A 17,180-nucleotide genomic window follows, 5' to 3' on the forward strand; every position below is an offset into this window, starting at 1 on the left:
AATAATGCAATGTTATTTAATTATGTTTTAAGTACCTCATAAAAGTAAAAAAAAAACAAAAAACGGGACATTAGAAATGGAACTTATTATTTTTCGTAAGGTGTTTTTTTTTTTCACCATGTGCAAGAAGATGCAGTAGATGGCAGATTAACATTGACGGAAGTAAACATGACACTTTGAGGGAAAGAACTACAGTCAACTACCAGGCTTTAGGGCAAGGACAAGTCCTAGGTCATGTGCATGTAAAAAAAGCACTCTGCAGATTTTCATAGCTTTGGAGTGACCATATAGGGCTCTAGAGCGTGAACATCAGTAACATTTAAAGTAGCTTTTTGTTTATCAGTTAGTATTTTATTGATTTATTTTTACCAACCGTTTTAACAACGAATGTACTTTGCAATATGATGCTAATTTAACATTTGATTCATAAATATTTGGACTGTTATGTTGGCCAAGGGCATGTATTTTATAAAAAATCTTAAATATTGTTAAAATTATCATCAAAGCTGCATTATCAGCAGCCATTTAAATTCCAATAATTTTAATCCAAATAAATATTGTAATCCAATAATTTTAACATTTTCTTATTATAATCAGTTTTGCAGCTTACTATTGTTTATGGGAATTGACAACAGAAGCTTATTTGAAATATTACTTTTAATTTACTGCATACCTACTTAGTCAAAGCTGAAATTAATCTTGGAGATAAAATTAAACCTTTTGAACATTACTATAAAATGTATCATTTAAAGCAGGGATGTCAAACAGGCCGAAGCCCTGCACAGTTTAGTTCCAACCCTGCTCCAACACACTTACCTGTAGGTTTCAAACAAGCCTGAAGGACTCAATTAGTTTGATCAGGTGTGTTTAATTAGGGTTGGAACTAAACTGTGCAGAGCTGCGGCCCTTTTGGAACTGAGTTTGACACCTGTGATTTAAAGGAACACTCCACCTGTTTTGAAAAGAAAAGCCTCATTTTACAAGTCTCCTGGAGTTAAACTGTTGACTTGAACCATTTTTGAATCCATTCAGCCAATTTCTTGTTCTGGTGGAGTCACTTTTAGCTTAGCTTAACATAATGAATTGAAACAGCATAGATCATTAGCATTTCAATCTAAAAATTAAAAAAAGACTCCGGCACCCTCTATCACACAATGTAACTACACAATACTCGATCTACATTCATTCATTTACCTTCGGTTTAGTCCCTTTATTCATCAGGGGTCGCCACAGCGGAATGAACCGGCAACTTATCCAGCATATGTTTTACACAGCGAATGCCCTTCCATTCACCGATACCGCATGTCTTTGGACTGTGGGGAAACCCACGCCAACATGGGGAGAACATGCAAACTCCACACAGAAATGCCAAATGACCCATTCGGGACTCGAACCAGCGACCTTCTTGCTGAGGTGAAAGTGCTAACCACTGAGTCACCGTGTCGCCCCATACTCAATATTTAAATAGGAAAATTGTCAAAAATCTTTTAAATGTTTTTAACTAAATGCTAAAAGTCAAATCTAATTGAATTCATTATGCTAAGCTAAGCTAAAAGTGACCTGCCAGAACAAGAAATAGGCTAAACGGATTAAAAAAAATTCAAGTCAACTGTAACTCTAGGAGACTTTTTCAAAAAAGGTGGTGTTCCTTTAAATGTGTATTGCTTTGTTATAATTTAACAGACTGCACTTCTGTCCATTACTGTCTTTATTTTGTTTTTTTCAACCCAATGACGTAACCTGTTCCCTGCACCGTTCTCACATTTGTGTGTTTGTTTGCAGAAAACGATTGCTCAATTAAAGGCTGAACTGGAAAAGGGTCCTCAAGAAGCAGCGGTTTACACACAACAGATCCACCAATTACAGAGCAGCTTGAACAACCTCCAGCAGCAATCCCAGGTAACACTCAGTTGAGATATCAGTGATTAATTTACTGTTGATTAATTGTTGGTAACCGTTATAATCCATACACCTTAGCATTACAACTCAACTCATTTATATAACTTAATGTCATTAACATGCATAGTTTTGAAGCACATACAATTAACATTTACAACACATCCAAAAGAAAAATGAAGCGAGCACACAAGTTTATTTAAAACTCTTATATTTATTAGTAATGATTACTTGTAACTCTTTATGGGCAAGTAAATGATGACAGAATGTTAATTTTTGAGTGAACTCAAAAATTATGAAAAAATGTTGCACCTGATTGTCAGATATTTTCTGAGGCTTTTGACACATTGTATATTAGTCATTATGTTGAATCATGAATTGGCTGTTTTAAACAATCAATTATTGATTCTTTTTCCATTCTAGTCTTTTATTTAGGGTAAAATAACCCTTTTAGACTCAAAACTAATAATTTGTTCCTATATTAATTAAAGCTGCACAATATATCATTTCAGCATCAATATCGTAATATGATCATTCACAATAGTCGCATCGCAGGATCTGCAATGTTGAGGTTGCATTATAATTGGGCATTTGCATATGCTTTTGAGGCCTGATGATTTTAAAAGTATTCAGGAATAAGAAATTGTACCATGAGTAACTTTAAAAATGAATAATGGCATTGAATTATTTGTATTTTTATTGTTCAATTACTGTATCTGAATACTGTTAGACATAGAAAACGATAAAAACTTTGTTTCAATTGTAACATTTTCTTTATTGTTTTTATTAATGCTTGTAGATTGATTTTTAGATTTTATGCAGATGCACTTCCCAACAGAATCATCCAAATCAGTTTAAAATGGTAAATTCTTTCCAAATAGAGATATTCAAGTCATATAGAGATATTCAAGTCATCTGGTGAAATTGTGTTCATCATATTGCAATGTTATATTTTTCCAATATCGTGCAGGCCTAATATTAATAATAACAAATGGCAAAGAGAGTGGGATCTGCATACACGTAAAAACTGGAAAAGTTGGCGGTTCATTCTGCTGTGGCGACCCATCATTATTAAAGAGACTAAGCTGAATAGAAAATGAATGAACGAATGAATAATGTTAAATTAAATATTTGTCACAATGCAGTGAAATTGTTCTTGCGCACGCATGCGTGAGAGAGAAAGAGAGAATGGGCTCTTGCTGCCAATTGTTGCTTGCAAGAAAAAGCCTACTTTTTTATTTCAGTCAGTGCTTTCTTTATATTATTTTCTTTATAAAATGTTGGTCATTTATATATATGTATATGGCTAAGTACACTTCTCACAGGTTTATTTAAATTAATATTTTCTAGAGGATGCTTAACAATAATATCTTTGTGCATATACGTTAGATTATTCAATACCCCAAAATTTGGAACTGATCTAACAAAAAATAATAATAATAAATAAATAAATGAATAAAGACCACAGTTAAAAATTATTACATCCAAATTAATATGTTGGAGGGAAATATTAAATAAAATTTTCTTAAACGGAAGAAAAAAAATCTATAGAAACATAGAAAATATATAAAAATCTTGTAGTTTGTATTTTTTTGTTTGCGATAACTTATTTGAATTGAAATGCATTATATGTATTAAAGATGTTTGGTGTGTGTATACACATACTATTAACTGACTATAAAGTTTTAATCATTATTAAGAGGTTAAGTGAATTAAAATGGCATCAAATTTCGGCAGGTGAATGTTAACATTACCTCGATTAGGCTTGAACTTAAGACTTAGAGTTAACTTGACCCAGACCAAGCTAGTTTTCCAGCATAAGTTGCCAGACTAACTGAGTTTGAACTAATGTAAATTTGATTTATGAAACAAAATTCCGCTATTAATAAACCTGACTTACCAAAATAATCCTGGCTTTTTCTGTAAGCTTGGTTTACGAAGCAGACCCCTGGGTGACAAACAAGTTTTTAATGCTAGGAGAAGATCCTTTCTTTTCTCATTCTTTTTTTCTATATAGTTAATTTTTTTTATAGTTACACCAAGTACAGTATTTGCAAAAATAAATTGTAAAAACTTCTGATCTATATAATCTGGCTTTAAAATAGCTATTGAAGCTAGCATGCCTATATTCTGTACACAAACAAACAAAAACAATTTACAGTAAAATAATTGTAAAATAATTTTCCTTTGACGTTGATATTTGCTATTTGAGCGTCATTTGCACATCGTGTCATTGCGGAAACATTGAACCACTAAAATAGCAATATCTCTGTTTTTCGATTAATTGGTTTTGAATTTAAACACTGATCAGTCATTTGTGGGAATTGACATCAGTAGCCTAGAATTACTGGACCACCCTTAGCAACAAAGCATGTGCTGTATGTTTACTGCAAATCCAGCTGTAGATTTTAATGGCCTACTTTAACGGCTTCACAGAACTATGTTAAGACCTGCCAGCATCTGCGCCTGCATCCAAATATAAGTTTACTGTACTGCCATTTACAAACGCTTCCAGCTGGCTTTCAGGAAATGGCATAACACACTTAACAGTAAGCAGTCTTGTGTGTTCGGTCCAAAGTTGTCCCACTGACCTGTCAGCAGGCCATGTGTTTTGATTGGTCGTTAAACCGAGTGTTGACATTTACATCACAGATGCTGTGCAATTACAGCAGCAGGGGGGAGATTTGTCTCGTGCCTGTTTTGAAGGATATATTGCCACAGGTAATGACCCACAACTCTCTCATCCATTGTTTAAATTGTCAGGACAGGATTAAGAGATCAGAGTCTACAGGCGCGCTGACTTCTAAAAAATGTGGACGGTGGTACCGGTGGGAAGTGAAATAGGAGCAATTTAAGGGGTTGTTATTAGAACCATCCTTGTAAAGAGTCCTGAGGGATAAATTTAAACAATAATTCAAAAAGTTCAAAGGGAATATGCAGGAATGAGAGGAGTAAACTTGCATGTAAAATGTAAAGGGAAATTAAAATATTATTATATTAATTAGACATCATATTAAGACTTATTTTGTTAAAACTAGCTTATGCATTGGTGAAATGAACAGTGAATTATCTTAATGAAAGTCCTTTTTTTCATCAGAGAGGAAAATTATTCTTTTTTTTTTCATCCAGCATGATCAAAAAAAAAAAAAGATGCTTGCAATTTGAAGCTGAATTAAACTCTGATATAAAAATAGTGGGTCTCTTATGCTCACAAATGCTGTAGTTATTTTGTTTAAAAATAGAAATTATTTCATAATTAATTAAAAAATATTTATTAAATTTTGTAGATTATTTTAATATATATTATAGATTTAAATTGTGCTATTTTAAATTCTAAAATGAAATCTATTGATGTGGATGCAAAACTGAATTTTCAGCAGTAACTTAAATTCTGATATACTTGAGAAAAATTAATGTGTGATTTTTATAAATCAGAGTAAAGCCCCTAAATACTATAATAATTATATTATACATTTTAAAGTTTTAATTTAACATTTTCATTCAAACCAATACCCATTGTAATAAAAAATTTAATCTTTTAAAAAACAGCATTTTCATTTTAATATTAATTATTCAGGTCATAAGTATGCTCTTTAAATTTTATATGAATATATTGGTTGCACTGACATTATTTCACCCATATTTATATATATATATTTACATTTATTTAAAATAATTGAGACATTTGTGCTGCACTTGAAGGTGACTTATACCTTAAGTTGGAAAATCTCTGTACGAAAATTACAAAGGTCATTTAAAAGAAGACACACAGGTTTGGATGAACCTTTAAAAAACATATATGCCTTTCAGAAACCAAACAAATAGCAGGCCTCTATCTTATAAAGGAGTTGGAAGAAAGAAATATTTGTAGGAAGAGAACATAGCTATTCTCAATAAAAACTCATATAAGCTAAACAAGACATTTTTATCATCCTCATGCCACCATTCTGGACGTCACGATGCCCTTTTTCTGCTTGCCCTTTTTAAAGCTGTCACAAGGAAAGGTCAGAATACAACTGCTCAGCTTTGCTCTCATAAAAGAGGTGTTTGAGCTATCCCAGAATTCCCAAACATTTTGTCAGCATTCAAAAACACTGTTATAAAATGATAATGTTTTTGTATTCTGTGCTGGCGGCCGGTGGTCTGATGAAAAAGCTTGTTGTATTGCATTCTTACTGTTGCCATGAAACAAAAGTTTGTATAAATGAATTAGTCATAATAAAAAAAAAACTAAATAGCAATGAATGTAATCACTCTGCCACTCCTCAGGCTTTGTCAGAGAAATTATCTCGTAAAGAGAAGGAGAATCAGGAACTGGAGGAGCGTCTGGGTCACGAACAGGCCTCTAAGAAGAGTCTTCAGGCTAATCTGCATCAGAAAGAGCTGGAGCTCCAGGAGAGTCGAGCACGGGTGTCTTCAGGAGAAGCAGCTCTCAGTCGAGCACAGGCTGAATTAACTGAACGTGGGGAAGAGGCTGCACGACTCAGACGAGAGCTGGGCGAGCTGGAGAAGAACCAGCAGGAGCTGAAGGCAGAGCGGAAACAACTTCAACAGCAAAGGGAGGATAAAGAAAACCAGGGCCTGCAGCAACAGAGTGAGATCAGCCAGGTCAGTAAGAGATGCTAATAAAAGATGATTCAATCCTTTACTTCAGAATCAGATTAATCTGTCCTTTTAGTTTAGAATCTAATTTATTGGTCGAAATCAGATCTATCTATACTTTAGTTCAGAATCCATCCATTCTTTAGTTCTGAATCAGATCCATCCATCCTTTTGTTTAGAAACTAATTCATCAATTCTTTGAATTTAATTGAAAGGGTCTTTAAAGGTATAGTTAACTAAAAAACTTAACATTTCTTCATCATTTACTCATATTCAAGTGGTTGGGAAAAAGAAGCCAATGACATTCTTATTAGGAATGAGCTAAAAATAAACTATGGTAGAAATTGGCTGTTTTTCCCAACGTTCTTTAGTAAATCTTTTTGTTCAACAGAAGAAAGAAACTAGTGGCAGGATAAGTAAACAACTTGTTTCTTTAAGTTTAGAAACAAATACATCAATTTAGAATCAAATCCGTCTTTTAAATTAGAATTAGATCCAATCTTCATCTTTCAGTCGTTCATCCAATCATTATCAAATCCATCTCTGTAGAATCAGAATCAAATGCATTTATATTTAGTTCAGAAAAAGAATCAAATTCCAGTTTGAATCAGAGTCAAATTAATTTCAATCGGGATTAAATGAATCCTGTTAGAATCAGAATCAAATATGTCCTTCTAAACAGACTTGAATCCACCCTTTCTGTTGAGAATCAGATTCTTTCTACTTGATCAGAATCAGGACCTTCTGTATTAAGTTCAGAATCAGACCCGTCCATGTTTTAGTACAGAATCAGATCCATCTATCTTTTTTTTTTTTTCAAATCAAACCCATCCATCGTTTAGTTTAAAATAAGATCTCTTTTATTTCAGAATCAAACCCATATATTGTTTAATTCAGAATGAAACCCTCTCATCTTTAAGTTCAGCTTTAGTTCAGCCTTTTAAATGTGCTTTATTTCAAGGAGGGGACAAGGTTACAGTGTAACTATTTATTTGACTACAGAGTAATATTAATTGATTACATGTACTTACTAAATAGTTTTGTAAAGGGTGTTGGTTAGGTTAAGTGTCAGTTACATGTAATTATGCATAATTCTGTTTTTTTATTGATTTTAATTATATTACAAAACCCAGCAAACAATACAGAATAATAACTTGTATAATATTTTAGAATGAACCAACATTCATAAAACAGAAATAACATTTAAAATATATTATAAAATAAAATACAATACTAGATAAAAAATACATTTAAATTGCGTATATAGTAAAAACTATCCAATAAAACGCACATTCTGCTCATAAATAAAACCTGAATCAGTCTATTCACCTAGAAACTGACCCATTCATCCATTAGGCATTTACATTTGTACAGCAGCAGAGTACATTAAGCTGATTTGTTAAGAAGCTACATGTTTATAATCAGTCTCTGGTGTTTTTTCTCAGCTGCATGCCAAGCTGCTGGAAGCGGAGCGTCAGGTGGGGGAGCTGCAGGGTCGTCTGAAAGAGCAGAGACAGCTGTCCGGAGAGAAGCTCAAAGACAGAGAACAGCAGGCAGCAGATCTGCAGCTCAAACTCTCCCGCTTAGAGGAAGAGGTAAAAACGTGATATGGCTGATGAGTAAACATTTTACAGCACTTGAGGTCTCCAATCACATCAATTCAGTGGTGCATGTTGACAGTAATTATTAGTCTAGCCAGCAGCTTTATGAATAATGTATGTTATACTTGGGTAAGTCAGACAGGCTAGTTATTAGTGTGGTGGGCTTGTTTATCTTGTTAACTCACTGCATGGACTTCTGTTTTCTCTGAGATTTTATATATCTGTGATTATGTGTGTGTGTGTGTATAGTTGAAGGAGAGCTCCACCAAGTCCACTGACCTGCAGCATCAGCTGGACAAATCCAAACAGCAGCATCAAGAACTACAAACACTTCAACAGAGCACTAATGGCAAACTTAGAGAAGCACAGGTAAACAGAACACTGGCATTTTGACTGTTGCATTTAAGATATTTTCTAGAAATAGCATTGTTTGTTCCAAAATATGTTTAGACAAGCATTGTGTTTGTTAGGGTTTATGTTTATGGAGTTGTAAATATAAATGCAAGGTCCTTGGTGGTTTTTGAAAAGAAAAGAAAGGAGTTTTTTTTTGCAATTATTCTTTTGTTTGTCTGTGTAAATTTACATAAACACACTTTGCAGTAAATAATAGAGATACAGTAAATGAATTATACAGTAATTACACTTAACACAGTAATTACGCTTAAACACAGTTAATTATTAGTACCTAAATATATTAAATCAAGAAAATAATGATATAGTTGCATGGATTGAAGTTCTCTGTCGATATGACTGATTTCTGTCAATTGTTGGGTTCCCTGTGAGCTAGGGATCCTCTCTGGGTTTTCACTCCATTTTAAAAGTTATTTATATGTTTATTTTTTAGTTCATGAACACAAGGACACAACATCTGTAAAACTATATATATTGGTATGGAAACTAATGAACACATTTAACCAATATAATTACACAAAGATTTCCAAATGTAAACCTGAAGAGTGTGAAATTTAAATTCTATTTAAAATATTTTTCACTTTATTTGCTATTCTGTTTTTCTTCTGGAGAAGGTCTTATTTCTTTTAGTTTGGCAGGAATAAACATATTTGTAAAGCTGTAAAAACTAAGGTCCATATCATTAGCTATTCTAAAAAGTATATTTATTTTTGATTGGCTACTGAACATACCAGTGTTGTCCAATGACTTGTCTAGTTAACCTAAATCTAAAGCTGAACAAAGCTATCTTGCAAAATAACTAGCAACATATTATGTACTGTCGTCATGGCAGTTAAAAATGTATTATGTAAGTATGCTTGAAAATCAGTTCAAATGTCACAGGAGGGCTAATAATTTAGTCTATAACTGTATAAACTGTGTGTACAACTATACTGAATAATTGTAATTGTCATTTTTTGCAGTCTTGAGTTTCACATGATTAGTCAGAAATATGCTGATTTTCTTTACAAGATATCTTTATACAATTCACATATAAAAAAAAACAACAACATTTTAATGACCTTCTCATGCAGAATGACCTGGAGCAGGTGTTGCGTCAGATCGGCGACAAAGACCAGAAGATCCAGAATCTTGAAGCTCTGCTCCAGAAGAGTAAGGAAAGTGTGAGCCAGCTGGAGACCGAGAGAGAGGATCTGTGTGCCAAGATTCAGGCTGGAGAAGGAGAAGCTGCTGTTCTGAACCAATTACAAGAGAAAAATCACTCGCTACAAGAACAGGTACTGGACAAGGCTGTACTACATGTTTGATCTAGTCTTTGAACAGAAAAAATGTTGACTCTAGTGTGTTCATTCAGATCACGCAGCTTACAGACAAGCTTAAGAACCAGTCGGAGAGCCACAAGCAGGCTCAGGACAACCTTCATGAACAGGTGCAGGAGCAGAAGACACACCTGCGTTCAGCTCAAGACCGCTGTCAGGGTCTGGAGACCACCGTCACTGAACTCAACACACAGCTCACAGAGAGCAGAGAGAAGATCGCTCAGCTAGACACTCAGGTATTTGTGCAAAGTGATTGATGATTATTTCAATACATTTTTTATGCCCATGAGAAAATTATATATTTTACTTCACTGTTGGTATTGTTAATTGAATTATTACTAGCCAATTTGCTTATTACTAGCCAACTAAAATGTTTATAAAAGAATACATATAAACACAGAATGTATATATACAGTTGAAGTCATAATTATTAGCCCCCTGTTTATTTTTTCCCCCAATTTCTGTTTAACGAAGAGCAGATTTTTTTCAACACATTTCTAAACATAATAGTTTTAATAACTCATTTTTAATAACTGATTTATTTTATCTTTGCCATGATGACAGTAAATAATATTTTACCAGATATTTTCTAGACACTTTTATACAGCTTAAAGTGACATTTAAAGGCTTAACTAGGTAAATCAGGTTAACTAGGCAGGTTAGGGTAAATAAGCAAGTTATCGTATAACAATGGTTTGTTCTGTAGACTATCAAAATAAAATTAGCTTAAAGGGGATAATAATTTTGACCTTAGAATGTTTTCTAAAAAATTCAAAACTGCTTCTATTTTGGTAAAAAATAAAACAAATAAGACTTTCTCCAGAAGAAAAAATATTATTAGACATACTGTGAAAATGTCCTTACTTTATTAAACATAATTAGGAAATATTAAAAAAAGAAGAAAAAAAAAAGAAAAATCAAAGGGGGGCTAATAATTTTGACTTCAACTGTATGTATAGATGCACACACACAAGCTGTGTATATGTGTATAAAATAGACCCACATGTATAAAAATATGTATACACGCGGATACACATATTTGTAAATATAAACGTATTAATATTACGCATAAAATATTAGCACTAGCTATAACAGTACATAAACGATACTAATATAGCTTTTTCAGTTTTATTAACCCGATTAATTAACCATTATTACCCATTAATTAACCAGATTTTTTAATCTTTCTCTACATTTTTACATTAAAATGTTAAAAATGTTTATTTATTCCAGCCTAGTGTTTTTTTATTTCGTTAATTAATAAAAAACAAATGTTATACTCTTTTATTCTTAGTTGAAAGCCAAGACTGAGATGCTGTTGTCTGCTGAAGCAGCAAAAAATGCCCAGAGAGCTGACTTGGAGAGCCACCTAGAGACTGCTCAGAATGCATTGCAGGATAAGCAGCAAGTATGTATCTTTCGGTCCCAGTTTATTTATAATAGTCATGTTTTGTTGTTTAACTCATAGAAGATGTTGTTTGTTTGTGTGTGCTTGTGCAGGAGCTCAGTAAAGTGCAGGCTCAGCTGGAGGAGCAGGCCCGCAGGCTGACGGAGAAGCAGGAGCAGTGCTCTCAGCTGGAGAACGGCCTGAAGGACAGCAGAGACAAACTGATGACTGCAGAACAGAGGATAGAGACGCTCCAGACCCAGACCAAGGTCAGCAGCACTGCACTGTATTTCTACTTCATCACCGGGGACAACATTAAGAAAATGTGTCAGGCTTGTTGTTTATTTTGAACGTCAGCAATCGAATGACTATATTGACAAAATGTACAGTTAAAAATATTTCCCTTATGATGTTTAAAAAAGCAAGAAGTATTTCCTGTGACATTTTTTCTTACTATAATACATTCTAATTTTTTGTTCTTTTGGCTGAAATAAAAGCCATTTTTTTATTTTAAAAACAGTTTTATGGTCAATATTTTTAGACTGCAGTGCATTTCTACTTAATCACAGGGACATCAATTAAAAAATTATGTCAGTCTTGTTGTTTATATTGAACATCAATAATCAAGTGACTATATTGACAAATTATATAAATTGTTTGAAATTTCTGTTGTTATTTTTTTAAATATTCGCCTAGGGGTGTTTTACAGAGCAAGACATTTTCACAGTATTTGCTATAATATATTTTCTTCTGGAAAAAGTTTTATTTCTTATAGTTTAGCTAAAATAAAAGCAGTTTTAAATTTTAAAAAGTATTTTTATAGTCAATATTTTACCCTCATTTTTTCTTCGATTGGCTACAGAACAAACCACTGTTATCCAATAACTTGCCTAATTAACCTAATTGGCCTAGTAATAACCCAGTTAATTCTTTAAATTGCACTTTAAGCTGAAGCATTTTAACTTCTAGAATCTTAACTCCTAGCATCTTGAAAAACATCTAGTAAATAATTTTGTACTTTCATCGTGGCAAAGACAAAATAAATTAATTATTAGAAATTAGTTATTAAAACCATTATAATGAAAAATGTGCTGACAAAATCCTCTCTACGTTAAACATCACTTGGGAAAAGTTTTTAAAAGATTTTAAATTTCACATAATAATAACAAACTTTATTTTTAATAGCTCCTTTATAGCATCTCAAAGTTCTTGGCAAATATAGCAAGTATAGAACTTGATACATACAAAGACACATGCATAAAAGACTAGACAAAGCAATTATAATAAAAACAAAGAAATGATTAAAATCACATTAAAAAAATCTACTTAAAAGCTACTCAAAAAAAGTAAGTTTTAAGTGATGATTTAAAAAAATGATTGAGACATTTTTGAAAACCTCATAGTACTGTATTATTAATATGTGTTATTATCATAATGGAATTTCTAAAATCTGGTGACTTTTCTTTGTGTCTGATGTAGAAAGCCGAGGTTGAGTTGACTGAGATCCGCTCCGGAAGAGAACAGGCTCAGAAAGAGCAGTCGTCTCTTAAGAAGCAGATCAGTGAGCTGGAGATGAAGACCAAAGAGTTGAACCGACTTTTAGATTCCGAGAAACAAGGGTACGTGTTAAAATGAGAAAATGTGTAGGGTTTAAAACTGAATTGTTTGTAGTTTTCTTTGCTACATTGACTTATTTTGGAGTACATTAGCCTAACTGTTTTATTTTATGTAGCCTTTAAGTGTTGCCTTTGTTTATTGTTAAAGACAATAATATTGTTTTTATCAATATATTTATTATTTTTTACATCAACAATATTGAGGATGAATTCAATATCCATGTAAACATAATTTTTAAACTACCCTTCCTATGCCTTCCTTGACAGACAAAACACTTAATTGTAAACACCTAAACAAAGAAAAGATAAATGCATAAAAAGCTTAACAAATACATCAATAACAATACTGAAGAAATTAACTGTTTTTTTCTAGAAAGTTGATCAAATGCTACATATTTTATACAGTATAGCTCAGCATATTTTAATGTGATTTAATATCTATATATTTAATATTCAGTTTCTGTTACTAGTAATACCAAATATGTGTATCAGGTTTCTTGTATAATTACCCTTGTTTAGCAATATGTTTTGTAAACTGTTAATTTTCATACAGCAGACATATTCAGCTTTATTATATCACTTATCCTATCTGAAGAGATAACATTTACAGTAATGATTAGTTTGCATAAACATATCCTTAAAACTAATCCTATGCAACTGATAAGCTGTTTTGAGGTCAAGGTATGCAAAGAGCAACAGAGTTGTTAAAAATCAGTGTTAACAACCATCAAAATACTTTAAAAAAATTGTTTTCTTCTTCTCAGATTTAACCATTAAAAAGTTTTGACATGTTTAGATGAACTCTTCCAGCATGAAATCAGATTTTTTGTTGTATTCAAGTAAACAAAATTAATTTACTCTTTTAAAGTAATATTGATAGTTTCTTGTTTTGTCAGACATTAAATATCAAGGTTTTACAGATCTGAAGCAGTCATAACTTAAAATATTATAGTTAATATTTATTATATAGTTAATCATTATAGTTAAATTCTCTTTCTTCCAACTGTTACCTAAAAAAACTACTGGAGAAATATCTATATCAACTTGTTTTTTATATATGATTTTTTCATTTGTAATTTACCATTTCAATGCATTTGTCAGTTTTTTTCATTAAGCAGGTTACATTTTTACCAAATGACATGCTTATAATGTAATTTGTATAATATATTCTAAAAAAAACTTCTTGTTTATTAGAAGTTGCTCATCAGATGTTATAAGGTTGTAATGGGGAAAAAACATTTTTACTGTGTATCAAATTCTGCATTAGTGAGCACAGGGATGATGTTTGATGTCCTCTTTGATTCTTTAGAGCTTCCACCCAGCAAGAGGAGCTAAAGAAGAAAAGCTCAGCTCTCACCGAAACAAGACAAAAGCTGGAGAAAGCAGAGCAGGAGCGTGGAGCCCTGCAGGCCAACCTGGATAAACTGTCTCAGGAGGGTCAGAAGCAGCAGGCAGAGTTGGACAAGAAGGTGCAGGGTCTGAGTTCAGATCTCCAGAAAACTCAGGGGGAGAAAGAAACGCTGGTAAAAGAAGTGGCGACAGTGAAAGAGGCTCTGAGCAAAGCTTCTAAAGCTCTGAAAGAGAGCCAGACTCAATTAGACAAGGAGAAGAAGGGCAGCAAGGCCACTTTGGAGGAGAAGGTTGGTCGCTTAACAGGGGTTTGCCTCAAAAAAATCTTTGTATAAAAATAAATGAAAGTCATTGCATTACAAAACAAATATTAATGCAGTAATAAACCTGTTCTTTTGGACTGCCCTATTTTTAATGTTATCAGACAATTGTTATCTGGAGAGACTTTAAAGGAAATATTTTTAAATGTGAATCCTTCAATAATAGTGCAATTTCATTTAAAAGTCAATCAAAAACTTATCTAAAACTAAAACTTAACATGTTTTAGATTTATTACTGTTAATGTATTTTTATTGTTAAAGTTTTTTTTATTATTATAGAAAAGTAATATTTATAAAATGGTTTTGCCATAAAATAGCCAGAAAAGCTGATATAGCAATACATTTAAAACTCTCTCTCCCCTAAATGCAGTGATGCAGTACAAGCACACTTTTAAAGCAAATGTTGCACAAAAAGGTTTAAATCACTGTCTTTTTTATTTTATTTTATTATTTTTTTTTTTTAGGAAAAGGTTTTTCAAAAAGTACAGCAAGAGCTTCAGAAGAACTCAGAGGCCACTTCTAAAGAGCTCAGCAATGTCAAAGGTCTGCTGGAGAAATCGATAGAGGTAAGATTGATCAAAAAAAGCATCGCTTATGTATCGCTTATAGCATCGCTTATATACCCCATTTTAGACGAATCGTGATATATTTTGCAATAATGTTGAATCTTTTAGGCAGAAAAGAGTCTTCAATCTCAGCTGACTGCACTGAACGCTCAGCTGAAGCAGTGTCAGGATACACTGAAGGAGAAAGAAAAGAGTGAACAGCAGCTGCAGGCAGAGCTGAAGACCACGCAAGGCTCCTTCAGTCAGGAAGTGAAGAAACTGAAGGCACAGGTGTCTGAGCTACAGGCTTCCCTTGCTAAAAAGGCATGTATGTTTCTCTTATTAACTGATGTAGTATGAAATGCTCAGAAACAGGCACTTAAATAGACTGTTCATTGGATAAAGATTGCTGCGTAACAAATATTTTTGGTTCCCAAAGCGGGCTGTACACCATACGCGTCACAGTATACCCATATTTACAATGTTTTCTATCCGCTTGTTAAGTGTGACATCACGCGAAGCGGCTTCCGGGTCCAAGCACTCTATTTAACTTTATGGGGAGACTCATGAAATGGTAATTATAAAGGTTTACAAAGCGAAAATCATGATCGCAATATATATGTCCATGCCTAATATCCGATGGGCAGAAAGTGATTAATTTTTTTATAAATTGTTAAAATTTTGTTATGCAGCAAGCCCAGAGATTGTTGAGTACACTATGACTATATATAAAATTAATTTTAATGTGTGAAATGAGTAAAAAGTGATCATAAATAAATAATATCTCAACTCAAATAAGTGGCGGCTTGGACCCGGAAACAGTATTGGTGTTGACGCCACCAACACGTCACCACTTAACAAGCGGATACCTTGTTAAGTAATGTGAAAGGTGCTTAATTGTGGTGTCAGTGTGTGTGTACCTCTATTGAAAACAATTTTTGCAATTGGAATAGACGTAGTGTGGGCATGTCTAGTGTTTACCCACTTTACATTTAAAAAAAATTTAGAAGATATTTTACAGAATGTTGGTAATCAGTTCCAATTTCTATTGAGATCCATTTTCTATTTGTTTTATTTTCTTTATATTTAGAGTTTGGGTTTCCATTGGATTCTATTGTATATATTTTTTGTCAGTACAATGAAACATAGATATTTTGAAGAGTGGTGGTAACCACATAGTTTTGGATCCAATTGACTTTCATTGTATTTTTGTCCAGATCGTGAATCATAAAACATAAATGTTGGAGTTGGTGAAATCTGTTGCTTTTGGTAAAATAATGGCAAAATATCTTTTGTGTTCTGCAGAATTGAGAAAGCTAAACAAGTGGTTGTCCTGCATAATAAATTTCCTTCAACACACCTGCCTGGGGGTTTCTAGTATACCTAGAAAAAGCTTGATTAGTTAGTTTAGGGGTTTGAACTAAAATATGGAGGATGCCTGCCCTCCAGGCTGACATATCTGACATATCATCATCTTTTGGCACAATATATAAACGTAGACACGAATGAAATGAAAGCTCACATGTTTAGATGTGACTTGTGAAAGATACCATAAAACAACAATAGAAGTCCTACAGCTGATCATGTTCTTGCTTTTTGGTATGTGGTTGTTCATCAGAAGAAGAGACAAGCTTTGTTTGAGCAGGGTTCGTTGTTGTGTGCCGCCATTGTATTATTTTGGTGTTTTGTTTCAGCTGTGTATTTTAAAATGCCATTTCCTATGTTTGTCTTGTTGCATGCGCAAGTGACGTTTATTTGTACACCAGTAGCATTCAGCAGTGAGACTACCTCCATCCTTTCGGTACCCTTAGGAACCTTTTACAGTGGAACCGTATATAAATGAGCATCGTACTTAGGGCTGGGTGATATGGCAAAAATGCAATCTCGATAATTCTTTTCCATCTTAAATGATAACAATATATATTTTGATATAATTTGTTGTTGCTTCCAGCTTTAAATGAGTATCCCAACAATGACTGAAGCCTCAAAAAATATAGGGTCCATTAAATAGCATAACCTCATTTCAGAGGCCGGAAAAAATGCAGTTAATCTCTAACATCAATACAATTGAAGATTCCTGTTGTTCCGCTTTTCTCCTGTGTGATTGGCAGTTAAATTAATATAGAGTAAAAA

General features: G+C 33.0%; 1 protein-coding gene across 4 annotated transcripts in view; it reads left to right on the plus strand.

The window, feature by feature from the left end:
• eea1 (early endosome antigen 1) overlaps nt 1-17,180 on the plus strand; it is a 45,321-nt gene that overhangs the window by 16,431 nt on the left and 11,710 nt on the right. For all 4 annotated transcript variants that reach the window (XR_015514833.1, XR_015514835.1, XR_015514834.1 and 1 more), the window contains exons 10-21: nt 1,783-1,899; nt 6,166-6,504; nt 7,944-8,093; nt 8,349-8,468; nt 9,584-9,787; nt 9,865-10,065; nt 11,124-11,237; nt 11,330-11,485; nt 12,696-12,835; nt 14,142-14,472; nt 14,967-15,068; nt 15,177-15,371. Coding sequence is in view for 1 of the 4 variants with exons in the window: in XM_087293048.1 (XP_087149174.1) it covers nt 1,783-1,899; nt 6,166-6,504; nt 7,944-8,093; nt 8,349-8,468; nt 9,584-9,787; nt 9,865-10,065; nt 11,124-11,237; nt 11,330-11,485; nt 12,696-12,835; nt 14,142-14,472; nt 14,967-15,068; nt 15,177-15,371 (2,169 nt within the window). In the remaining 3 variants the exon portion in view is untranslated. The remainder of the gene's footprint in view (nt 1-1,782; nt 1,900-6,165; nt 6,505-7,943; nt 8,094-8,348; nt 8,469-9,583; nt 9,788-9,864; nt 10,066-11,123; nt 11,238-11,329; nt 11,486-12,695; nt 12,836-14,141; nt 14,473-14,966; nt 15,069-15,176; nt 15,372-17,180) is intronic.

This window comes from Danio rerio, chromosome 18, assembly GCF_052040795.2.
Source record: "Danio rerio strain M-AB ecotype USA chromosome 18, GRCz13ab, whole genome shotgun sequence".
NCBI classification, from domain to species: domain Eukaryota; kingdom Metazoa; phylum Chordata; class Actinopteri; order Cypriniformes; family Danionidae; genus Danio; species Danio rerio.